This window comes from Polyodon spathula, chromosome 5, assembly GCF_017654505.1.
Source record: "Polyodon spathula isolate WHYD16114869_AA chromosome 5, ASM1765450v1, whole genome shotgun sequence".
Taxonomy (NCBI): domain Eukaryota; kingdom Metazoa; phylum Chordata; class Actinopteri; order Acipenseriformes; family Polyodontidae; genus Polyodon; species Polyodon spathula.
In genome coordinates, this window is record NC_054538.1 from 27,910,907 (window position 1) to 27,938,349 (window position 27,443).

The following is a 27,443-nucleotide window of genomic DNA, read 5'->3' on the forward strand; positions in this document are numbered from 1 at the left end:
GGGATCTGGCAGCAGGAGAATTGAGAGAGAGTTGAGATGTTGAGTTTTTGAGTGAAAGCCATTGTTCACTAAAAGCTAAAAAAAATAATAAAGACAGCGTTTTCTTACTGCTTTGAACCACAAATGTTGTCTATCTCATTATACCCTGGAAACCCCACAGCTCAGCGCTACAATATGCAAAAAAATCCTGTTCGCCTGCGGGGCATATCAACTTCAACCTCCTTCTCGAGCTCCCATCCGTCACTCAGCAGTGAATGCACGCATCCACAAGGCAGACGGCTAGTCTGTCACAAGCAATACCCTGTATCTTTCTATATATAAACATCATTTAGATTTTTTCTTCAACATCATGTAATCAAAGAAACTAGAAAATGATGTTGCAAAAGCATACCAGAAGCAATCATAGAAGTACAGTATTTCATGTTAGATTTCAAAATGTCACAAAGCAGTATGGAATTCATTATGTTAACGTAACATTGTTCAGCCAGTTTAATTTGACTTTATAAAGCAAAATTAGTTAATTCTATCGAGCGATGCAAAACATGTGGCCATAGCTGTACAGTAGTATACAGTATATGCCTAGTATACATGTACATCCTTTAACTCTGTAATAACATTTTTTTTTAAATAAGAAGCTGTTGGTTTTAAAGCATTATTTAGATCTTGGTTCATTATGCTAAAATCAATTGAATTACAGTACGTTTGAAACAACAATATATTTAAAACCTATTCAAAATGGTTATGTCTTTCAACCACAGTTTATAGTAGCCTGACTGCATATAATAAACATATCTGCCAGGGATTTAAACAAAAAAGTGTCATGATAGATAGGTCAAGATAAACACAGTAAGTGCTTCTCAAGATATATCGAATCAGGTTTTAGTACTGGAAAAGGGCTACTAATGACATATGTTGTTTGTATGTGAAAAATCCTCTTTTAATATTTATCCAAGCCTTTATAAGCGCTTAAAAACAGAGCAAATGCAATAAGTAAATGACCATGATTCTGATAGCCTCTATATAACTTGTGCTCGGAATGTCCATCACATTTCTCAGATCTAGGGATGCAAAATATATATATATATATATATATATATATATATATATATATATATATATATATATATATATATATATATATATATATGCAATGCCTGTAGAAAGTCTACAGCCCATTGAACTTTTTTCACATTTTGTTGTTGTCAGTGCCTCAGAATTTCATGGATTTAAATGATGATTTTTTCCACTTATCTACACACCATTCTCCACAATGTTAAGGGAAAAAAAAAGTTTTTATTGAGAAAACAATTGTATATTAAAAATATAAAACTGAAAGATCATAATTAGCTAAGTCTCCACCCCCCTGAGTTAATACTTGGTGGAAGCACCTTTGGCAGCAATTACAGCTGTGAGTCGGTTGGGATAGGTCTCTACCAACTTTGCACACGTAGATTTGGCAATATTTGACCATTCTTCTTTACAAAACTGTTCAAGCTCTGTCAAGTTCCTTGGGGAGCGTTGATGGACAGCAATCTTCAAGTCATGCCACAAATTTTCAATCGGATTTAGGTTCTGTCTGGGCCACTCAAGGACGTTTACCTTTTTTTTTCCTTAGCCACTCCAGTGTAGCTTTGGCTGAGTGCTTTGGGTCGTTGCTGAAAGGTGAACTTCCGTCCCAGTTTCAGCTTTCTTGCAGTGGGCAGCAGGTTTTCTTCAAGGACTTCTCTGTACATTGCTCTTTTCCTTTTCCCTTCTATCCTGACAAGTACCCCAGTCCCTGTCGATGAGAAACATCCCCATAACATAATGCTGCCATCACCATGCTTCACAGTAGGGATGGTGTTCTTTGGGTGCCATACACCTTCCACTTCAAAATAATTGTCTTGATTATGCTCCAAGGGATATTCAAGGCCTTTGATATTTTTTTATACCCATGCCCTGATCTGTGCCTTTCAACAACTTTGTCCCGGAGTTCTTTTGAAAGCTCCTTGGTGGTCATGGTTGAGTCTTTGCTTTGAAATGCACTACCCAGCAGAGGAAACCTACAGGAACTGCTGAATTTATCCTGAAATCTTGTGAATCACTGCAATTTAACATAGGTGGAGGCCACTTAACTTGGTGTGTGATTTTGAAGGCGATTGGTTACTGATGCATGGACCACTTTTTAAGTGGTTTATTTTTAGTTTTGGAACTTTATTAGGGCATTTATATGGATTTGTGTTCCGGTACTTTATTTAGGGATATTTGTTTGTCCGTGACATCAGTCTGCAACAGTTTAAAAATATATATATAAATAATTAATTTATCTCCAGATTTTAAAAAGCTTTTGAACAAGAGTGAAATCCATTTGTAGAATTAATGAATAGTTTTCAAATTCTTGTTTTGTACACCCGAGTCATACAGGGAGTGCTTTGGGAGGGTTAAAGCAATTAACCAGGGAAAAAAGATCTAAACTGTGAGCAAGTGGAGTTCAGTGGTGTAGTTTTAACTTAGAACCTTCTGACCTCAGATATATCTTAAATGTATTCTTGGTTCAGATTAAATGGTGCATTGTTTTTTTACATGCAGAAAAAAGCTATAAAGAGAAACCACCAACATAAATATTAAATTAAGACTGTCTGTCGCCATTGGATTAATTTCATGTCCGCCATCTAAAAACGCAGATTAGCTTTCACATAGCAGACATTAAAAGATGTTCTGTTAGCTTTTTTTTTCACAAACCTATTTCAGGATCTAAAACTAATTGCAGGGGATGTAAACAGTGATAATAGACAATCGTATTGAATTGTAATTAGCTCTCTTAACGGATGTATACACTAAAATAAATGGGAAGTGTTCTATTAAAAGTCTAACCAGTTAATGTTTTTTGGTTACTGTGCCTCTCTGTGCTGCTGCCACCACAACCAGGTCAAGTTTCTAAAAAGCTGTGGAAAAGGACCATAACTCATAATTACTTTTTTTTTTTTCATTTTCTCCATGCTATGTAAAAAGAGAGGCTTTTTGGGGGAAAGTGTTTGGTACTGCTTACAAAAATAAGTAATTTACAAGTACAAGTACAAAAAGCTTACTTCTGCTGTATCAGTAAAACAGAACAATTCAGCACCAGTTGACTATACAGCTATATGCAAAAGTTTTGCATCACCCTATAGAATTAACATATTTTGCTTCATAAAGTCAAATGAAACCTGCTGAATAATGTTACGTTAACATATTGAATTACGTTCCGCTTAGCAGTTTTCCATATACTTAATGAAAAACTGCAAAGAATTGAAAAATGAAGCCTCTGTGCTGGTCTCAGTCATTCTGTAAACAGAGCTGAAATAATGTGTAATGTTAGCCTCGGTAGTGACCAAGCATTTAAAATGCCAGTCATGTATTTTTGTTGATAATGAAAAGATACAAAAAAGGAGGCAAAGACAAAGTTCACTATCCATGGATTATGATGGCTGACCTGGAGAAGCCAATACAAAAATACATTATTGGCATTTTTAATGCTTGGTCACTAACAGGCTATAATTACTGTTTATGCAGCAAAATTGAGTACTCTTGACCAGCCGAATTACGCACTGAAGCAGAGAAATATCGTAACAGACCATTTACATTTTCAAGACAAACTGTTTTTTATGTCAATTACCTCAACAGCAAATCAGTGTGCAGTATCCAAACATTCCGTTTTATATATAAAGATTATAGCTGAAGATTCACAGCTCCGACTGTACTGGTACCTCATGGATTATAAATTCACATAAATCAACTTCTGCTGTAGTTATCAATGTAAAACTAAGTGTCAGGATTTTGTTTTTGTTTTTTTTTCCCCATCTTGTCAAGTTCATGTTAATGAAAAATAAACCTGAACCATTCTTCATTGTAACATTCCAGTTGGTCTGCAATATTGCGACAGCTTTGGTATTTCTACCCATGAGGTAATGGTTACATTTCATACTTGATAGGGAACGTTGGTTCCATGAAACAGAAATATAACCATTAACTTTCAAGGTCACTGCGTCCATAATTGAGCAGTCTTGAAGTGAACATGATGACAATGCCTGTGTCAGCAGTCTTTTTATGCCCCCGGGGGCGGACGCAACTGCGTCACAGGCACCGCGAGCAGCTTTGAAGCATCTATTGAGGTCTATTTAAGGTTAAATACGCATGAAGTACAGTAATGGTTACATATCTATTTCAGAGAACCAGGGTTATGATAATAACCCAAAGTTATTTGTGAACTGTGCTTAGAAGTTTATATTTATTGTTTACAGTTATCGTTCTGACTAGTTTCTTGCTAGTTTTATTGATCTTTTAAATTGTGTTTCCCAGTGCGCTTGCTTTACAACAGTACTCAACATTTTGTTGTTGTTTTTTTAATTCTTTTGGAAATATCCCTTGAACCAAATAAGACTTTCTAAATGTTTTAGCTTTGTTTTAATAAAATATTGAAAATGTGCCAGTGTCTGTTTTTTTGTTTTGTTTTGTTTGGGTTTTTTTGACCTGCTATTTTAAATTGGAGCATATCATTGTCAACTTACATTTCACTTTGTTTTCATTGTTTTTTTCACAATACACACCCATGTCCTCATGGTATAGTACACAGGTGGCCAAACCGCGGTTTTCGGGCAGTTCAGTGAGGCTCCCGGTGAAATGCTGGGTGACAAACACTTTGCGTCTCGAATGAACTGAAGAAAGAATAACAAACAAAAGGGAAAATAAGACAGAAAAACTAAAATTAAATGCAAGTTTATTATTTTTGTTCTCTGTATACCTTCATATTTATTATTCTTTCTTTGCCCTTCTCTCTGCTGTTTTCCAGCCTGCATTCAGTCACTTGATGACCTTCGACACAGTGCGCTTGTGCATGCGTATTTCCATCATCTCGAGTGAAAGCTGGATGTGTGGTTGGAAGTCAATTTGATCATTTTGAATTAAGTGCTTGTTTGTTTCGTGGAGACAATGGCATAGCGGAAACCATCCGTGAGTAATAAATGAAAGTATGAGGCTTCAAGCCAGAATGGGAGAAAGCGTGTGCTTTCACTGAAAACAGTGTTAAACATCTGTGTCTCATCTGCAACAAATCACTTACACACTAGGCGAGCAACCTCAAACGTCTATGAAACAAATGACAACTTATTTTCATCTGAAACTTGAGGAGAAACAATCCAGGCGCTTTAAAAACACGCCTCAGCAGTCAGCAGGTGCTCCTTTCTGTGTTCTGTAAAGAAGCTGATGTAACGACTCAAGCGATTTCTGTTATGGCATTGAATATCGCCCGTGCCAAACTCCTTATTCAGTTTGATTAATCTTTTTATAAAATTGGAGTGGGTGCAAGACTAGATAATGCATGTTTAAATGTTGTATTGCAGGTCTGAAATATTTATGTATCTTCTATCTTGTCATGAAGAGGTACAGTAATCCCTTTCAAAACACTGTTCATGTGTCCTCCATAAAGCTCTCACAAGTATTTAATAAACACAGACCAGTCGATGAAAACTGAGCATTCAGATGGGAAGAGCTTGTGTTGTTTTTCCTAAACAAAATTAGTCGCTGTTTATTTCCAAATGAAATTAACTGAAAAATAAGGAAATCACATCTTATCACAAGGCAAGACTTTTTTTTTTTTTTTTTTTTTTTTCCACAGCAGCCTGAGAAACCAGAGGAGACTCCCTCCAGCTCCTTCAAGAGATCAACATGATTTATGTAATTTACACAAGTCACAGCATAATCAAGTCCCAATTAAACAACATAAATAGCATTAGGAAAAATCGTCTCCCATTTAAGCAGAAATCCCAATTTATCAGTAATCGATTAGGCAGGCGCCAACTGTAATGGAAAAACACCAGTGTTACATTTAAAGTTTTTTTAATAAACTAGATCTACAGTGCAATAAAAAATACACATAAACCATGTAAGGCTCTGCAATGCTCTATCACATGTTCTTGTTTATGTTGCTGCCATCAAGAAATAACTACTGCACAGAGTAAGTGCAAGATTTCATTTTAATTGCGACTCGGGTCATATGGTTGTAAAATAATAAGGTGCTGCTGCCATTCTGGATATATTTCACAAACCTTTAGTCTGTAATAGTTGGCTGTTGCATAGATAATGTTGAACAAACTCCAAAGACTTAACTAATGCCAGATTGCCATATTAACAAATCCCTTGACTTCTTTTACAGAAAACTGTGAAGATTTTGACTCTTGTGTGATTGAGGTAAGATCTGTCATTGTTTCTGGATATTTTAAAGCACTGCATATTTATATTGTGCTCAACATTTCATTTAAAAATGTCATGCAAGCAGCCAAGGTGGTGTCACTAATCTGATTTAGTCCTGTCTTTGACACTTTTGGGTGCTACAATACATTCAGTGCCTTATCAGAGTAAGCAAAGTCAGTATTTCAAATAGACACACCAGTGTTTAGTGACTTTGAAGAGGACAAGATGTGTAAAATAGAGGATTTTCATGGCAAGCTTTTCTTTTTTAAATCAATAGTACCTAGCTTGGAGTTAACTTTCTTCCCACATGACGTCTATTGCTTTGAGGAAAGCATCTGTAGTGGTAAGTAGTGTCGCTGTGATCTGATAAGATCAAGTGGAGATCATTTGAACTGTGATTCAACTCACTACAGTAAATACAGGCATAACATTAGAAGTAAATCCAGTGCAAAAAAAAATCTCAGGTTTGTAGTGAGTAAATTAAGATGACAAATGATTTTTGATTTTAAAAATAGTTTATATGAAAGAAGGGTATACGTCCTATTTAAACACATGAGCACGAGTTACAAACTAACTTTGGACAAGGCTTCAGTCCAGCTCAGTGCATGATATGATGTGTTTGTATCAGAAAGCATTGATATCATGGAGCCAATTTGAAAGAGATGAAAAGGCTGACATATTTTTGATATTTATACCTTTGTAAGCAATTGTTGACTCTCCTTCAACCTGACTGGTTTCTGTCCAATAATCGAGGTAGTCATTCTCTTTATTACACATGGCGAGCCTACTACATACTCCCTATGTGGGAAAAGGGGTGGTGCTCTCTGACCATATGGTCCGCCACGTGTTACATGCAGCAGGGCCACCCATCTTGTGTTTTAAAATACCTCCCCCTGTCTCAGGGTCAGCCACATGTAATGAGAGAATTCAAAACTTGGGCAGTACTGCATTAAAACAACTATAAAAGCGCATTCACACACAATTTAAACATAATGATTCTTAACTATAAAAGACACACCCATAATGTAAAACTTGTAATTAATAACATAATTAATACCTCATGCAGAAAGGCATCAAAACAGGTAAAGCAGTTATGTAGTGCAAAAAAAGAGCATGTACCACTAACACTTTTCTGCAGAGATTGTAAAGGATATTAAACTACTGAACCCTCCTTTGTAGGCAATTCCTTCCTCCTGATGATCATAATTGGACAGACAGCATGGTACCCTATGTCAGTGATAAGCAACAGCAATTAGAATCTTGTCAGGAGTTTAACTGGTTCAAATAAGACATTCAAGCTGACTAAAAATAACAGTCATTGTTTAACTTGGAAAATCTAATTAGATCTTTAAATCTTGTTTCCAAGAGCCTTGCAGCAATGCCACCCCATTTGCAAAGAACAGGTTAAAAAAAAAATGTGAAAAAGCTTATCACATTTATTGTTATTATTGGGTATAAAAAAAAAAAAAATTCCTGCAGGAAGGAATCCAAAGTAAAGTAATGCATGTCCAGTCACACCATAATAAATAAGTATCCTCCTGTCTCAGGGTTTCAGGTGACTTTATAATGTGCTGAAATGTTGTTATTGTGGGTTACAATGTCATCTGAAACCTTATAATTGCTTTAATTGCTTTATTCTATTGATATACACTGTATGCCAGTAAACACTGCATAATGCAATCTAACAATTGACCAAATTATTATTATTATTTTTTTCCATAAATTATTCGAAATGTATCTTGTGGCTAAAACAGCCAGTACATTTACATATGTAAAGACTACAAAGATTGTGATGTGTAAATCACATTTAATAATTTGTTTTCTAGTTCATGGTATATAGGATATTTATATTTATCATTCTGAATAAATCTTTTGACAAAGGCAGAAGTCAGAGATTTATAAAGCTGGCTCTCACAAAGTTAGCGCAAAATACAGTTTCTAAGGGGCTCCCGAGTGGCGCATCCAGTAAAAGCACCGTGTGGAGTACAGGATTCACCCTATAGTTTGGATGTTGCTGGTTCAAGTCCAGGCTATTCCTTTGCCGACTGAGGACGGGAGCTCCCAGGGGGCAGCCCACAATTGGCTGAGTGCTGCCCAGGGATATGGAGGCTTAGGTCGGCCAGGGTGTCCTCAGCTCACTGCGCACCAGCGACCCCTGTGGTCTGGCCAGGCGCCTGTGGGCTTGCCTGTAAGTTGCCCAGGGCTGTCCTCTGATGCTGTAGCTCTGGGTGGCTGTGTGGTGAGTCTGCAAAAAAGCGGGCGGCTAACGGCACACGCTTCAGAGGACAACATGTGTTCATCTTCACCCCTCCAGAGTCAGCGCAGGGGTGGTAGCAGTGAGCTGAGCTAAATAAAATAATTGGACACGACTAAATTGTGGAGAAAATAACAAAAAACTAATTGGCGACTACTAAATAAAAAAAAAAAAAAAAATACAGTTTCTGGTTCACCTGAGATGCACTAAGCCTAAATGAACTCTGTCACTAAGAAGGCCTAAAGCATTCCACCCTGCAGCTTACAAAAACAGCTTATTTCAAAATATAGTTGTCCGGTAGCCTTTGCACAGTTGTTCAAATTAAAGTTGTTCATGTACTCTGTGGGGATAACATTAATACAAGTATGGTTCTTATAAGAACCGCAGCAGCCTAAAATGATTGCTCTACCCTCTCTACATCGGCAGCCGTGTAAAGTCCCAATTATCCTGCATACCATTTCTGACAGATACAAACTGATTAGATTTCATGGCATTCACGGCATTGCTTTTGAGTTTTACTATGGATACTCTTGTGGCGTATCCCAGGGGCTGAGTTATGAATTTGTCATTAACTGTACACAGCCAGTTGTGTATTACAGTCTCTATGAACTAGTGCCTGAGTCAAGAGCAAGTGATAAATTGTATCCTCTTATCTACTGTAACAGAAGATTGCTTGTCTTAAAGCATGAACTGTAACAAATGTGATCAGTGGTTCACAGGCTTGTAGTGTATTTGGAAAACAAATTGCTTTGGGTCTTTCTTAAAAGGTATTCTTAATGATGAACTTGACTGAAGTTGAGTCTTCTCCAAAGAGGCTAACTATGGTGCAGTACCCATGCTCCATAAGGCCATTCCTGATTATGCAATGTTTGTGTATTTTAAGAAAATGTGCTGTATTGTCTGGGTCATTCCTTGATAAATCACCCATTTAAAACCCTTCCATCTACAATTTTACACCAAACTCAGTTTTTAACGTTGTTTCAAGCAAAAAAAAGAACATGTTTACATTTTTTGACTGATTAGGTCAAGGGGCCAAAAGTTATAGAGAGATCAAAATGTGGTTGATAGGCACACCCCAAACTTTAATCAGCTTTTTACTCAAAAATAATTCAGGCTACAGCCTTGTGGTAGGCAACCAAAGAAAGTTACACCTTAACAAAGTTTTTGACCTTGGGGTGAAATCCTCCCCCAAAAAATGTTTGACCCTTTCTGTGTTTCAACAGTTTCTCCGTCTTTTTGAGATCTTCAGTGTGTGTGCATAATAGGAAAATATGTTGTGCCTGTATGTTTGAGTAACAGTCTTCCATTTATGCAAAAATAGCACGGTAAAACCTTAAATGATAAGCCTTTAGAAATGATGCATAACTTGAATGTAGGCTGTGTCTAAAATTGGGGCAAATGGAGATGCTCCATGTGAGGAACAGATGCTATTGAAAGTGAGAGATTTTGGGGTTATTTTCTGAAAAATTCTATTACAGTTCTACCCTGTTATGACACAACCTTTTATAGTGCTGAATCAGTTATAACATAGTAAGGTTGTGGCTCCCATTTCCCCCATAATGCAATTTTGCACCCAAACGTTGGGTGAGCGTTCCAGATATACAGGATGAAGCATGGCAGACAGCAAAAAATGAAAATCTTTCTCTGATAAAATGAACTTGATGTGGCAGACAGAGTAAGAAAATGTGAAACTCAAGCAGCAGTTTCAAAAGATATACATGTTGCAGAATCTACATTGCGTGGATGGCTAAAAGACGAAGAAAAACTAAGAGCTTTTCTTGATAAGACTGACTCCAAAGAGGGCTGCACTAAAGAGTGAGACAAGCTGCTGTGTGAATGTGCTGCTGGGAGAGTGTGCTGCTGTGTGAATGTGCTGCTGTGAGAATGTGCTGCTGTGTGAATGTGCTGCTGTGAGAATGTGCTGCCGTGTGAATGTGCTGCTGGGAGAGTGTTCTGCTGGGAGAGTGTTCTGCTGGGAGAATGTGCTGCTGTGTGAATGTGCTGCTGGGAGAGTGTGCTGCTGTGTGAATGTGCTGCTGTGAGAATGTGCTGCTGTGTGAATGTGCTGCTGTGAGAATGTGCTGCCGTGTGAATGTGCTGCTGGGAGAGTGTTCTGCTGGGAGAGTGTTCTGCTGTGAGAATGTGCTGCTTTGTGAATGTGCTGCTGTAAGAATGTGCTGCTGTGAGAGTGTGCTGCTGTGTGAATGTGCTGCTGTGTGAATGTGCTGCTGTGTGAATGTGAATGTGCTGCTGTGTGAATGTGCTGCTGTGAGGGTGCAGGGCTGTTTGTTATTTTTGATGTGGCCCAGGCTAACAGAGGCTGGGAATAATCGATCCCAATAAATCGTGGATTTGGGTACCTGCAAATTGTGTGTTTCTCTTTCCTTCATTTTCCACCATATGCTACAATATTCATTTGGCTTGTGGGAGTTGTAAATCATTTCGGGAACAAAGATGCCAATATTAGTTGTGGCAGAACACAAATAATTACTAATTATGGACCCCGACAACTGCATTATATTATACTGTATTTTGTGTTATGAACACTTGAAGAGACATTTGGTAGATTTAACACTTTAATACCTCTATCTCCATTAAAAACTAAATTGGTAAAGTCATTATAGGTTTGCATGAGATAATACCTATCAAAAAAATATATAGATTCCCCATAATTTTACCGTGTCTGTTTGTGCAATCATACATTTATTTGTAAAAATTGTAACTGGAATGGGCAAAGGGAATTGCATGAAATAACCCAGAGTATTCATAAACCCCAAGACCAGGACATTCATTGCCACTTAAAAAGCCATGTAAAGAGCCACTTAACTGGTTTGTTTAATGGTGATACATCTGTACAATGCAGTTTCAGCTGGCTGTAGTTTATCTTCACCCACTGTAATCTTGGGGGGAAAGAAATGTGCCTTTTCACTACCTTTTAAAATGATGTGAATTGATATCATTTAAAATCTTACCTATAATTACAGTACAGCAACATTCTTGCCAGATCTTATTTTTTTGATGATTGTTATAGTGAAGTTTAAATCAAAGATATCTCCTTTTTGTCCTCCAGCAACCTGGCTTTGTATTCTTGTCTGTACTGTAATTTTATAATTGAAAATGTTATTCTTAATGGTCAGTTGAGAGAAGTTATCACTTCCTTACTTTAAAGAAGTCTGTGGTGTTCCTCAATGTGTTCTTTTATAATAGTAGTTATTTTTTAGTTTAACTGCTTTTTTTAAATTTTATTTGAACACATATTCCTAACATTTTGTTCAGAATAAATTGCCCAGTATGTCTTGGTAAAGATTGTGGTTTATTTGTTGATTTTAATCATAATGTATAATTTCAACTGCAGTCAGTAGGGCTGTGTTCAAAGGTTCGAAGGTTTGTTCGCTAGCCAGGAATTCGAAGGTAGTTCTGAGCCTTCAAAGGTTCGTCAAATGGTTTACACACACTGTCAGGTGTTTTATTTTTTTTTTGAGAATGTGTGAAAACTATAAATCACACATTAAGGGGGGGTGTTGTCAATATAGCTGCAGCGTAAATAATTGCGGATGCAAAATTGCATTGCGGATGTAAATAATTGCGGATGCCAGATTGCATTGCAGCCAGGCAAATATTTTGTTCTGCGCCCTATGTATTTATTTTTTAGCAATGCAAATTACTCAACACACTCAAATAAGCGGCTGCACCTGCAGAGTTAGGAGTACAGAGAGCAGTAGTCACTGTATGACGTTTGTGGAGCACGAAAATACAAAGCAAAATAAATGTCAGAGGAAGGGCAGCAAAGTCCTCTTGGCGCACTGAAAATAAAAGATTTCTGAAAAGAAGCTGAGAATCCTTACGGTTGAAGTAATTTGGAAAAGCCTCAGCCAACATCAGTTATGCTAGTGTCCTTAGGAAATAATATGTATTGGCCTGCCCTTTTTAGCATGACATCCATAAATTTGCCTCGCACTCTGGAAAAGGTAGATTGGGCTATTCCTCCAGACATTTCAACTGTGGTCTGAAAGGAACCAAAGGCTAAGTAGTGCAGTCCCTAGATTGACACAGGGGTCTACCTCACCCCCCCCTCAATTCAGCTATGAGGTCAAAGATGACCTGCGGAGTGAGACAATATTCTTTAGCGCCACATCCTCCAGCATCCCAAACAAAGAGACCCTGGGAATGAATATGCAGGGTCTTCTTTGTCTTGTCATTCTCCTCCAAATGTGTTCCTGTTTCACCTCAACAAGAGCCAAGTGTCACCGCATCAGGAAGTGTACCACAGAAGCCACCCTGAAGCCAATGACAGGCCTCAGGTGTGTGCTTTTATACAGCTCTTTGTTACTTGCTTCTACAATGGTTTGCACCTTGTAAGCAGAGGTGTAAAGTTTTTGAAAGATCACCAATTCCCTAAGTGCGGCAAAATCCTTACATCACATTATAATGTTTGCACTTGCTTAGTATCTACCTGCATGTTGTTGATGGAGATTTTAGTGATGGTTTTCTTGCGTGTAATTGGAAAATCACCAAACTGCTATCCAGTATATATTGGCTGTTCAAAGATACGCCAGCTAGGAGGGAAGATTATAGATTACAGGTAACTAGAAAATGTTCCGGTAGCAGAGAGCCCTTGACATTTGGCCTAATGTCGTTAAGTATGTGTCACAGAGACGGCCAAAGTGGGCAGCGTCAGAACCAGCAAAGGAATACACACAGACAGGACAGATGAAATGAAACAATGATGGCGCCTGCTTGCGCCGGTTTATTGCAAAATAAAAGGGTTGAACAAACAGAAACAGGACACGGCACACTACGCCAAAATAACAGAGACAAACAAAAACGGACTATACTTAACAAAACGGTGCACGGACAGAGACACTGACAAACACGGTGAGTTTTGAATACACAAGTATCGTGCTGGTCGCACCAGCACGCAATAGCAATTGTTGTAAACGATTTCTCCTCCTCTCTCTCCCGTTCTCCACTCACCGAACACCCAACCGCGAGTGGGTGAAAACATGCTGCTTTTATGCAGCTGTAGCAAGACTCGATTGTTAATCAGTCATTCAATTGGAGTCACGGTACAACTGCACGTGAATTAATAAAGTGCAATTCCCTGTGCTCACATATTATTACTTTTTACTTGCACGTGAAGTGCTGTGCAATCCTCGTGCCTAAATACAATTATACATTTCTAAACACACGTGAAACACAGACCGGTTTATATCCCATGTACCAATGACTATACACCAACATTTAACACATCACATGCAACATATAACAGAAAAATGCACACAGGGGCGGGCACTATGTCACAGTATGTTAAACTGGTGAACGAAAAGAAGGGTGCTGATCCAAAAACAAAATCCTTTGAAATAGCGATGTACAGTAACAACCTGGTTACTACTGAAATCTTGTTTTTTCTGTCTGTCGCTAAACAGATCACACCATTACTTACTGCCTACCAGATTGATAAACCTATGCTGCCTTTCCTTAGCGATGATAGGAAACATGTTACTAGAAGACTGAATCAAAGATTTGTTTGATGTGATGTTTCTAAAGAAGCCACAACGGCTGTTAAGCCTATGAAAGTGGATCTAGTGAAAAATAAACATTTCTGTGACCTCAGAAAGGTGGAAGTGGGCCTTGTGGGAGACAATGTTTTAAAAGGTATTTTAAAAAGTGTTAACAGCCAAAAAAGTCAGTGAAGTGCTTGAATTTAAAATGCATTGCGGAACTACGCTGGCTAAGATTGTGAATAAATTAATGGAGAAATTGCCAATCAAATATGCTCTTGTGAGAATCATGTCTGCCATAGATCTAAGGCTTATGTCCTCTGCTAGAGATAAGTGCTGCAAAAAATTTGAAGAAAATTTTGAAGATTTTAGTGGATGCCTAAAGAGTAAGTGTGACAGTATACTTCACCAGTTTGGAGAGTTTATGGAAGTGACAATGACTGAGTCTCCTGCAAGATTCAAAGACTATGAAATGAATGACAGAGTTGATGTCCTTCTGTATAAAAACATGGCCAATAACACTGTGTAACAATTTTTTGGCAAATGTGTGTCTTTTTGTTCACATAAAGTCAGAAAAAAACAACATATGAATCCAAATTAACATGTATTTATACTAAAGTAATACAAAAATGACTACAAAAGATTTAGAAGTGAGTAGTTTTTCGAGATTTATGATTATACTGTATTTGCAATTCAATATGTTAACGTAACATTCCACAGGTTTCATTCGACTTTATGAATCAAAATTAGTTACTCTTATTGGGTGATACAAAACGTTTGGCCATAGCTGTAGAATTGGAGACCTTGGTCTGATATGTGACCTGGCTGAGATTTTGGTCAAGCAGTCTGTTTTTCTGTTGTTTACAGTCTGTGGGTCAATATATCTACACATTTTTTAGCATTTAGCGGTAACACTTTTAAATGTAATGTAACAATTGCAATTTTTTTCAGATAGGGGGAAGGGAAGGCAGCGGCAAGCCATCCTAGGAGAGCACCCATCTTCCTATGGTGACAATGGGTATGGTGAGTTTCACATAAGCTCCTACTGTTTCCAACAAGCAATACAACTGCCTCTGGGAGCACTTCATGTGCCACATCCCACTTGCTCCCTTAGAGTATCAGAACTGTTAAAAAACAAGTATACCAGCAATATACACCTTCATTAATAATATACACCTTCCTTAATAATATACACCTTCCTTAATAATATTAGGTTTCGTACGGGTGCTTAAACACAGAATCTCCTCAGGGTTGGGGCTGCTCAAAAAGGAGGAATGTAAAAGTAAGAACTGAAAAGAAATAACAATTGCTACTAATTAAACCAGCACAAAACTTGTTTGTTTGTTTATTTTGGCCACTGTCCAGTTTTGTTTGTAAACCTCAGAGCGTCTGGAGTGCCCTGCGCTAAGGTCAGTATTGCAGTTGTCTCCAGTGCCACCAATACAGCATTGGGAGCTTTTAGGGATGGTTTTCGTGGGTGTAGTTGGTAAATTACCGAAGTGCCATCCAGTATTTTTTGGCTGTTCAAAGATACCGCAGCTAGGAGGGAAGATTATAGCGGTCACAAGTAGTGAACATTTTCCTTTGAAATTGTCAGCAGAGGTGAGTAGAAAATGTTCTGGTAGCAGAGAGCCCTTGACATTTGGCCTAATGTCATTAAGTATATTAAACTGGTGAACGAAAAGAAGTGTGCTGATCCAAAAACAAAATCCTTTGAAATAGCGATGTACAGTAACAACCTGGTTACTGCTGAAATCTTTATTTTTATGTCTGTTGCTAAACATATCACACCATTGCTTACTGCCTACCAGACTGATAAACCTATGGTGCCTCTCTTTAGCAATGATATGCAACATGTTACTAGAGGAATGAATCAAAGATTTGTTTGATGTGATGTTTCTAAAGAAGCCTCAATGGCTGTTAAGTCTATGAAAGTGGATCCAGTGAAAAAAGAACATTTCTGTGACCTCGGAAAGGTAGAAGTGGGCCTTGTGGGAGACAGTGTTTTAAAAGATGTGTTACAGCCAAAAAAGTCAGTGAACTTAAAGTGCTTGAATTTAAAATGCAATGCGGAACTACACTGACAATCAAATATGCTTTTGTGAGAATCATGTCTGCCATAGATCTAAGGCTTATGTCCTTTGCTAAAGATAAGTGCTGCAAAAATTTGATGACATTTTTAAGATCTTGGTGGATGTCAAAAGAGTAAGTGTGACGATATACTTCACCAGTTCAGAGAGTTTATGGAAGTGACAATGACTGCGTCTCCTGCAAGATTATGAAATGAATGGCATAGTTGATGCCCTTCTGTATGAACACATGGCCAATAATCCATATTTTACAGATCTGAGGGTTTTAGGTGATTAAGGAGCTTGAAGTTGAAAACCTGCAGGAGGAATCATTAGTATCGCAACGAATTATCCTCGATCACATTGAGTCAGTTTGTGGAATACTAAATGTGCAAATCACAATACAGCTTTGGCACTTTGCGTCTGGTGCTGGACAAAAGTAAAGGACACATCTTGAAGAAGGAAAGAAAAAAGGAGCAGCCATGTCAGAAATGAAAATGGGTGATGGATGTGATAGAGAATCTCAAAAAAGAAAAGGAGAATGGAAACAGACATTGCCGGTCTAGTAAAATGGGCTGTTGAATTTGCTAGGAAAGAAGAATCAACAGGACACTTGACATGAATGAATAAATCCAACAGCATGAGGAGAACTGCTAAAGAAAAAGAGCGAGACCTCTCTTCCCTTCAGGATAAAATTGATTAACTTCTGCAAACATAGCAAAATGTCAGGTAAGATTGTCAGTTTTTTTTTGTTTTTTTATCGAATATACAAGTCTGCACTTTTAGTTACAGCATTGAAATAACAAAATATGAGCCGTATTCATCATGGTTTCCTTTAGATGCCTGCAAGATATTTTTTTGTAAATTATAGAGGGTGCTAACCAAAATAAAATATAATTTTATAATCAGAGTTTTATAATAATAGTTATATTTGTTAACTGCGTATACAATTAAAAACATACATGCAAAAATAAATATGAGTAATTTAATACGCTCCTAATGGTTGTTTTGGCAGTTTTGTGACGATTTTGTGTGTCAAAGTGTTAATGTTGTTTCTTGGACGATATGACAGTTTATGAACAACTGATATTTTTTCTGTTGCTGCCATTATAGTTTTAGTTATTGTGATACAGCAGGGGTAACTGCAGTTGCAGTTTTGACTGAAAACGCTTGTGCATCGTAGCGTGACATTTATTTTTTGGTCCTGGAAATGTATAATGTGTGTGGTCATGGAAAGTGCATGAAAGTCAATGGTTTAACTTGGGAAAAATGGCGTACAAACCCTGTTGGAGGAGTACTGTGTCTTCTGTTATTCTTAAGGGAATACTTCTCTGTCTCAGATTTTACTTAGGTAGTGTTTTCATTCCTTTAGCAGGTTTTACCAGTATAGTTTTACTCACTAAGATCTGAGTGTCTCATTTTCAGTGAGGACCCAGGAGAATAACTCGGTCTAACTCCTCAAAATGTATATGCAATGTGTTCTGGAAGCCAAATGAAATGGTTTGGTAGTTAGGTGTTTATAAGCGCTGTTATTAAAATAAAGAACTAGAAGCTTACAGTTTGTGGTAAGGATGTGTTTGGAAAAGTTACTGGTAGAAGAAGTAATTATATTACCAGTTCTTGGCTAAATAAAAGATCACAGAACGAGGAGATTTTCGGGAACTTCAGAAATATAATTGTGAGCACAGGTCATGTTTGAAGGTGCTACAGGATCATTGTGACTGTTGAACAGACCTAGATTTAAACAGGTTTTTTTCATCCATCCTGGATTCGCTTGTCCAAATGCCAGTTCAGCCCGTCCTTGTTGCATTGCAGATTCACTGCTTGGGGCAGCTGATTGATGTTGTTTCACATTTCATCAACAGTTGTTGTTTGTCATCCCTCTAGTTTTAAAGAGAAAATGCATTCCCTTTATATATGAGTAAAGCCAAGCTATCTCTGAAGAATCAATCTAGATTTCATTAGAAATTTCCTCTAGCCCCTTCCTCTTCACCATTTGGCATTCCTATACATTTCTATTTAAATTGTAACCTTGTAAATTTCTTCATATTTCATATACTCCACCCCCAAAAAATTATGTAGGACAATTTGGTCAAGTCTTAACCCCCTTCAATCTAAATATCCCGGCGTCTTGAGCTTTAACAACCAAGAAATGCTCTCTTGTTTGTTGCTTCATAGTACTGACTATTAAGGAGCTATCAGACTTTCACACTTTGATGCAAGGTCAGGTGGCGTTGGCAGGAAATCCTTCTGTGTAAGGACTGTTAACATCCCTGCAATAGAAGTGCAAGTCTCAGTAAAACATATTAGAAATTAATACAAAGTTAAAAGGAATAACATTAGAATAAATCCCAGCCTGTTTGAGAAAAGCGGCTTTTCAATTTTCAGGAATGGTATTTGAGAGGCTTCTTTTATTTACAGTACATGCTAATTGTATTCTCTTGCTGACACTATTTATCATTATTTATACTAAGTAGGTGGGCCATTAGATTTGCTCATGTTCTTCGAAAGACAGCTATTCTCGACAACTATGTTCTGAACTGGATCCTACTTTTAATTCAGATGTGTTGTTTTAAAATGATTTGTATAGAAACTTCTTGAATGGTGAGGAACATGTGGAATAATTGTTGCATAGATAATTGTTCCACCATCGTGGAAAAATAGAATCAGTTTCACCAGTGACAACCGTATTGAAATGAACTCAAATAAACAGATGAGGTTTTTGAGCAACTTAGTGAACCATTAATGCTATATCTTAAGAATTGTTTAAAATTACACATTCATTGTTTGTTTTTTTGTTTGTTTGCTTGCTTTTTTATGACATTTGCAATCATTCTAAGTGGTTGATTTTTCAAGTACTCAAGTATGACGTATTCCCTTTTTGATATAAAGTAGTATGATCAGGTGCTTTGGCTGAGTTTCGGAGTAGTTCTTAATTTCTGGTTGACAGTTTCACCAGAGAGGGGTTAAATACAGGCAAGTTTCTGTACAGTAGCAACAGCCAGTGCATTTAATAGATAGTGTAGCTACTGTCTAGCAGTTAAGTAAATGGTGCTGGCTGTTATACAGGCGTTTTGGTGGTTCTACCCTGTGGCGCATGGCTATGGTAAAAGACAATCTAGCAACTTAAACTGAAGTGCTGTTCCTGAGCTTGGATGAAAACACCTTACTACATATATACTATATAAAAAAGTGAATAAATCACAGTATATAAGTTACTTCAAAAAACCACTCATAGCATTACAAATATCATAAAATGGTAAGATGAAATTATGCACCTTGTCAGCAAGAATGCCTTATAAAATATTTACTCAACTGGTGAAGGAAGGTGTCCTGCTTGGACCAAGCTCCTTGGCTTTGTAAATGAAAATAAAAAAGATATATTACTCTCAATACCACATTGTGTTCAATCAGTTCCCTAGGAAATTAATTAAACTGTTTGAATATAATGGGGCTAGTATTGTTCAGTGATATGAATTGTTATTACTTGTTGACAAAATAAACTATGAGTGAGTCAATTCGATTTACAAGTTCCACATGTGGTTTATCAGTGTCGGCAGAAAACTGGATGAACTTGAAAACAAGGTTCCTCATAACGTTGTTTTCACTTATTTAGATAAATGGTAGGTGTCTCAGTTGTGTTGCATCAGTAGGCTTTAATTTGGGGTTATCTGTAAAAAAAAAACAAAACAAACAAAAAAAACCTTGTAGGTTATTACTGCAATATTTCATCTGTGCCATTTGCAGGAATTCTTTTGTTTAAAACCTTTGCTCCTGAGAAGACTGAAGCAAAACAGTGTTTTAATCAAGTTTGCTAACCAAAAACTGTACTTTTGAAGTCAGGCTTGAAATGTGCAGTAGTGCCTTTTCAAAACTGTGGGTCTGATCACAGTCTAGGAACTCATCTGTTTATAGCCACAACTAATGGCTGCTTGTAACCAGGATCCTGTTAATCCTTACACAATAATTTAATGTATATAACAGATTGAAACAATTATAGGTTTAGATACACACTAGTATCTTACTGTATTGCCAAATATAGTGAGTGGTACTTTTTGTTGGAAGTGATTTATGAAAGACAAAGGGAAAGGCCACCATAGTACAGTGATGAAAACAAACTCTTGCCCTAGATGTTTTAAAACTTAAAATGATATATATCAGCCAAATTACATCGGCATCTGCAGGACCACAGATACACATCCAGCTGGAAACTAGATTTGGCTGAATCCTTAAAAATGAGATTTATTACTTTGTTTACCAGTGCATTCTAAAAATGTGAACACGGCAACAAAACATACATTTCATATTAATCACGTTAAGTCTTATATTGTTTGCATTTTGTATTTATCTATTTATTTATGTATATATTTGGCCATGTGGCAAAGTTAACTCTCCTTATCATGCTTCTTCTATATTGGCTTGACAATTATCACAGCTGAGTGCTGCCAATTACCACATCAATATACAAAAATAATCATAAAAATGATGACTGCAAATGACTACGTCAACATGCAATATTTCATGCAGCCATATCTTTTAGCATGAAATTATATCTCTGTAAATTAAAAAGCTCTGATAATGAAAACCAAACTACCCTAACTAAGGACGGCTTCCATTAAACAAATTCAATTGCAAAACTAAATATTTAGTGTTTGTGTCAGTATTAGTAAGTGATTGCATGGCATGTTTTCACTGTTTGGATACAAATAAATATAGACTGTCAACCTGGAAATTGCACTAAAAAGGAAAGTCTCACAATTGTCATTTTTGGTGTGTGCCCTGGAACAGGGGCATCGGAGCCAGTGGGGGCAAGAGGGGCCGTGGCCCTCGTACTTTTTGACAAAAGGGCCCCGCATATTTCTTCCCTTGATGTTGAATTTGGATTCTCACTCACACCTCACCACTGTCAAAATTGTGTATATAACCATTTTGGAAAGTAACCAAAAATAATAATTTCATATAAAATAAGCAAAAATTAAATTAATAAAATCCTTAGTTATTATTATTAGTAGTAATAATAGTTGTAGTAGTAGTTGTTGTTGTTGTTGCTGTTGTTGCAAACTTTAAGTAACCAGTAGACTTTAAATATATAACCTGCTTCAATATTTGACATAGTTGTTATATTGCATTAATTTATATGAAGAAATATTCTATTCAAATTACTTATTTATATTCTTTAAACATATCCTTACTTAATTAAGGACATATCCCCTTTTTTATGTCCAGAGACCAAAAGCTATCAAAATATAAATACTGGTTTCCTTAATCCTAAAGTCAAAGCAGCTTATCAAGTCTCCTCCAATTCCCTGCTATGCCATCAGTATAACTGATAGCATGGAGCTCTGGAGTTAATGGCCTGCAGAGGCAAAGGTATCTGGAAGGCATACTCAAGGTCAGCATGCTGTAATCCTCCACAAGCAGAAATGCTTACAGTGTAAAAAGCCCCTATGCAATTATCATTCATGTCCATCTCTGCAATCTTGATTAGCATTTATAGAGGGGGTCTTTGAGTGTCCTGGGAAACCCGAGCTGCCAAAGAAAAGCATGTGTGCACACTAGCTTCGAGAGAAGCCCTGGTCCATTGGGGTGATATTTTGCGTATTTTATTGCATTTGTGAAGGAGAGACTTGGAAGAAGACAAATAAAAAAGTACTAGAGATGGTCAGCTTCCTGCATAACACAGTGTGGTATTGACAGTTCAATCATGTAATGTGTTTGGTCTTATATTTACACACATTTTTATTTAGGGAATATCTTTTTAGTTGACACATTCCCTAACATTGTATAATGTTAGTTTAAAGACATAAATAACATCTGGATCAAGTGTAAGCCAAGGACATTTTTAAAAAAAAAAAATGTTTTGCTTGCAAAGACCAGTCCTACCCAATGTACTGTAGTCAATGAGCAGGATTCATTAGTGCATGCCCCCACATCTGCTCTTTCCTTGTTTTCAAAGTTCCTGCAGTTTCGACAAACGATTGATAATTGTCATGCTCGAATATTAATCCTTGCCTGACCAATTACCTTTTGTGCAAATCGCACAAAATGTCTCTTCATGAGTAGTGTGATCGATCTGTTTGCATAAAGTGCCCAGGTAGGGAATCTTGTCGGCTTTTAAGGAGTTTGCTCCATTTTGTGGGGAATGGGATAAGTTCTGCTGAGACATGCTATCTTAGTCCACGTGTTGCAAAAAAATCATAATAATCATCTATTATTGGTTAACTGTGCAGTTTCCTACGATGCCCCTAAATCTTAGAAAAGGCATATAAAATAGACAAAAGACCATTATGTTTGACAGTTCTTTGTATTCGCATGTATAGTGAAGAGTGGAGGTCATGCTTCTGACAGGAAGAATGTAGCTGTTCCAGAACAAGTAAATGAACCCTCTGACTTTTTTTTTTCACAGGGGAATGTTGTTTTCAAGTAAACTGTTTGATAATGGCCAGTTACTGTATGTTTCTTCTGAAGATCAGTTCATTAGTGTATCATGATTGCCCCCTTCTGGTACAACAGCAGATATCAAACTCAGACAAGATACAAAGCATGCTGCAGATAGAAGATACAGTACTGTTTTCTATTGGTTATAGACAGAAGTTCCCCCCCAGAAAAGTTGTAGTTTGTGCAGATCAGTAAAAAAATTGAAACTGCCCAATTAAAAAAAAAAAAAAAAAAAAAAAAAAAAAATCTGTATTTTAAGACAGTGTTTTTACTGTGGTGCCCTTTATTTATTTATTTATTTATTATTGACAAAAATGTACCATTCAGTCTAAGATGTACAATACACAATAAAACACATTTCTTCAGGAGCTGTGCTAGTCATACGGTGCCTGAAATATAATTAAAAGGTTTGCATGTGTATTCTAAATGAAGTTATTTTTTCCCAGGTGAAAAGTGTGTTTAACATGACCACAAAGGAGGGAAGAAAGAGATCAATCGGCACTCTCGCTGCTGTTGGAAATGGAAATGGTGCTGCAGATGAGAGAGGAAAGAAATCCTACCTCTTAATTATGTCTCTGAATGGTGTTTGATAAAAAAAAAAAAAGACATATACTGTGAAAATGTGCTTGTGCCTGAATAGCTTTTCAGCGTATGTTGCCTTTCACGGACTGAAGAATATATCTGAAATGTAGCAGTAAGATTGTAAACCGATTCATGCGCCTCTTCATTGTACCGTTGGAACCATTCAAGAAAGCTGGATATGCTCACATTCCCCCAGATTACAAAATTGAAAAATATGAAATGTTATATTTTTTTTAAAATGTCGGCTCAGTCTTACATATTGACTTTGCCGTCAGCGATACATAAATATTTTTTGTGCTAGTAGAATTTCAATCAAATTACCAAAATACAAAACACTTTAAAGAGCAATATATACTATATATACTAAATATTATGAACCCACTTGCTCCAGATAGGTAGCAGATTACTTCATTTGTTTTAATTCTGAGATGTGCACAAAATGCTGAATGGGTTCTGCAATTTAACAACATCAAATCTGTATTTTGTGCAACAGGTATTTCCAGTTAATGTGATAACTTGTGCATGTCCCAAGGCAAACAGTAGGAAAGTAAATGAGTTGTATTGAAAACATCTAACATCTTCCTCTACTTTTGAAATTAAGCCTTGCATGTTCTCTCTGTGTACTTGTTAGTTTAGCATATCTTTCATGAGGAAGTTAATCACAATGTTCTCAATTTCAGTTTTACAAGCGTAGTTCTGTTGTGTTACAACATGGCTTATTAGCATGTTCTTAAATACATAAGTATCTTGTCTCTCTTGGCTTTGCACTTGGAAAAGCAGCTGATAGAACTACAGCTCTGAGAAAAGTAAGACTTTTTTCAAACACTGGTATTATAAATAGATGTCAAGTGGGCACAATGAGTGTCAGATTTCCTCTGTTTTAGCTTTTTTGAGGATTTTTGTTTTAACTATTGATGCATTGTTTTGTTTTCTAGGCGAAGAACAGAGCTATTCAATATTTGTACTACTTTGAGAGGTACCAGAACCAGAAAGTAAAGCAATTAAAGTACGACCTTTGAGAGACCTCTTTGAGTTGCTTAGGTTATGGAAACACTAATACCAATGCTTTCCCTGTGGCCATGTGTGTTTACAGCATGAGAAGTTTGTGTAGATACAGTATTGAGCTTTTTCAACACAACAGACCTGTGTACAGTTCTAGGACAGATTAACTGCGGACTGTTATTGCCGTATATTCTGGCAAAGATAACTCCACTCAGAACAGCAGACCAGTAAATGTATCTAATATTATAATATGTATATCTATGCCCATTTTAGATTTGTTTTTCAACTTAAGACTCCAGTTGATTAGTCTTTCTGTAAAGTTACCTTACTGTATAGCTTGTTAAACATAACTTGAACCAAGAGATCTGCAAAACTGAGCACTATCTCACATGTTTACCTGGGGTGTGTTTGGGGGCGGGGTTTGTTTTTATAACCTTGTTTTCATATTTTTTAAATAGTTTATCATTATATTAATTCCAAATTCAAGAGAACAACCATCAGGATGAAGAAGCAATGCTGTATTTATTACTCTATAATTTTGTGCAATGGAAGTGAACAAGAATAAATTATTTTTTAATAAGATGTGAAATAGACCACTTAAGCATCCAATAGTTCGGGAGAATGTGGTTTTAAAACAAGCAGTTTTTCTGTCTAAATTTACACTAGCTTATATCCTTATTAGTTTCAGCTTTCTCCAAGCGTGATGTCAGTGCTTAATGCAACGCACATAAACAAGATTAGATACTGTGGGGTAGATGTAAGGATATGTGCAAAGTGATTTGTGGGTGCAAAACCCACATAATGCTGCCATGAATCGCATTTAGCCGCTGTAAAGTCTGATTTTACCGGCCGCTAAAAATGTGCCGTATGTAAAGAACGGTGTTCATCTCGTGTTCTGCATCCACTGTAAAATTTGCACTTTGCCATCATTAATCCATTACAATTATATTGAAATGCATTCAAATGAAGGATTTTGCCTTGCACTTAGGCAATTGCTGACCCTCCAAAAACTTTACACCTCTTATACAAGGTGCAAACCATTGTAAAAGCAAGTAACTAAGAACTGTATAAAAGCACACACCTGCAGAGACCTGTCATTGGCTTCAGGATGGCTGCTGTGTTATACTTCCTGATGCGGTAACACATGGCTCTTGTTGAGGAGAGGCAGGAACACTTTTGTAGGAGAAGGGCAAGATGAAGAAGACCCTGCATATTCAATCCCAGGGTCACTTTGTTTGGGATGTCAGAGGATGTGGTGCTAAAACGTTATCTCTCACTCCGCAGGTCATCTTTGACCTACCATATTCCTTCGAATTTAAGACGCCCTCAAATTTACCACCCACAATTTGAGGAAAAAATAAAACGTCAAATAAACATGCATTTACAAAGATACAACCACAGTTACGCTGTTGTATCGTACAAAACTGACAGAGCTTGTTTATTGTGCTGCACACTGTATAATACTCTCTGTCGCACACATACCACCAATCACTCCACAGCATCAAGCAACAGCATTGAACTGTGGTATTGCTTGGCATGTCGAAAAATACTTTGGTCTGATCAGCATTTCCGATCTGTCCAAGCTGATACTGTTTGTTAGAAATGCTGAAATTGTAAACATTTAAATTCCTCAAGAGGCTTGGATTCTATTTTCTCAGCAGTAAGTCATGTTGCTGCTTGTGTATTCGTGCAGACACTTTTGTTGCGTTTTCTCAGCAGTCAGTCGCATTGCTGTTTGTGTATACGGGTAGTCATATCTTTTGTTGGCAATTTTTTAATACACGCATCCCTATACTGTACTCGAATTTAAGGCACAGGCTATTTTTGAGAACCAAAAAATTGTTAAAAAAGCCTATCTTAAATTTGAAGGAATATGGTAACAGCTGAATTGAGGGATGAGCTAGAACCCATTGTTTGAACTACACAACAGTAAAGAAAGGAATGAAGTTGCTGCAGAGAAGCAGCAGTCCAGCTGGACAATAAAACTTTTGGGAGGGGGGTGGGGGTGGGGATCTACAGAAAAAAATCTGGAGAAAAAAGCATAGCTTAAATTCCCCTGAGCTCGGCAAAGCTTTCTGAGCAGGATAGATTGCTGGTAAAAGTCTTTGAAAAATGACAACAGGTTGGCCTTTGCAAAAGATTTTGGGATCAAGCTCTCTCAATGGTGATGGAATTCAGCTGCATATAAATGATTCAGGCTGTCTAAAAACAGCATCCAGCTTTATGATAAAAGCAGTCTTACTAAGCTGCTTGCAGCAAGATTTCATGTGTGAAATGTTGCCTCTGCATCTGTGTTCCCTAGGACCCTGCTGTAAACAAGAGGATCCTGTTGATAAAGCATGTAGTGCTACTTTAATGTTGGAGTCTGAATCGATGTTTACAGCATTATTAGAATGGTTCAGGCATGAATACAGTGCATATGCAGATTAGTTATTTTCTGTCCTGTGAAAAATGGTAGGGGTTAATATGCTGTTAGCAAATGTAGAGAACAAAGTTATGGAATCCTGTCGATTTTGTACTGTTACATAAAAACAATGTTGCTCTTTTTCACAATAAACAGTAGAGGTTTTTGACTGTTTCCCTTATATAATTTGTAAGACATTTTAAAAGGTTCAGTCAGTCTTCCTCGGTACTGCTGGTGCTCCTGTTGAAAACTGACAGCTTGAGTCACCATTGTGTTTGTTTGAGAAAAAAATTAAAATAAAATCAATCCCTATCCTACAGGAATAAATAAATACATAATTCAGCACCTTTGGTGGATTGTTTTTATGGGGCTGAACAGTCAAATGTTGAACATATTTTAAAAATAAATGAATAACTGTTAATGTTTTTTATACTGTACATGTGATTATGAGTAATTAGTGATGTCTAAATATTTTGCCTGCTGTTGGTCCTCTCATAAATGAAACAAAATCTAGTGAAGCTGTATTGTGTGCAGGTATTGCATATTGACAGCAATACAAAAGGAAACTTGATTCACTAGAGGCTGTTGGTTTTTTAACCTGAACAGACACTTCAGCTCACCTCGCACTCATAAGGATGGGCCGGTCCCATAATTTCTTTATTAATACCATAACATACAACTCAGTTTTACATTTCCATCGATACCAGTGTTTTGTCAACAAAAAAGAAATGCAGTTTAAATCAACTGTCCTCAGAATCACTTTAGTATAAAAAAGAATAGCATTTTACAGCTGTACTGAATTCACCAAGTTGAATGTTTCATCTTTCTACCTGCATAAAATGTGCACGGTACGTAAAATTACAGCAGGTCAAACGCATATTAACTTGTGACTGTGTTATTGTGATTTAATGTCACACAGTTATTACAATTTATAAGTCTATTTGGACCATTTCTCCAGGATATGGACTGCATTGACAGATAGCTGT

General features: G+C 36.9%; 1 protein-coding gene across 1 annotated transcript in view; it reads left to right on the forward strand.

Annotated features, from left to right (window-relative positions):
* Window positions 1-24,618, forward strand: part of LOC121316390 (28S ribosomal protein S5, mitochondrial-like) — a 35,870-nt gene extending 11,252 nt beyond the window's left edge. The window contains exons 4-9 of the mRNA XM_041251469.1: window positions 6,170-6,204; window positions 22,916-23,004; window positions 23,809-23,857; window positions 23,987-24,043; window positions 24,277-24,280; window positions 24,512-24,618. Coding sequence (XP_041107403.1) covers window positions 6,170-6,204; window positions 22,916-23,004; window positions 23,809-23,857; window positions 23,987-24,043; window positions 24,277-24,280; window positions 24,512-24,618 — 341 coding nt within the window. The remainder of the gene's footprint in view (window positions 1-6,169; window positions 6,205-22,915; window positions 23,005-23,808; window positions 23,858-23,986; window positions 24,044-24,276; window positions 24,281-24,511) is intronic.
* The last annotated feature ends 2,825 nt before the right edge of the window (window positions 24,619-27,443 follow it).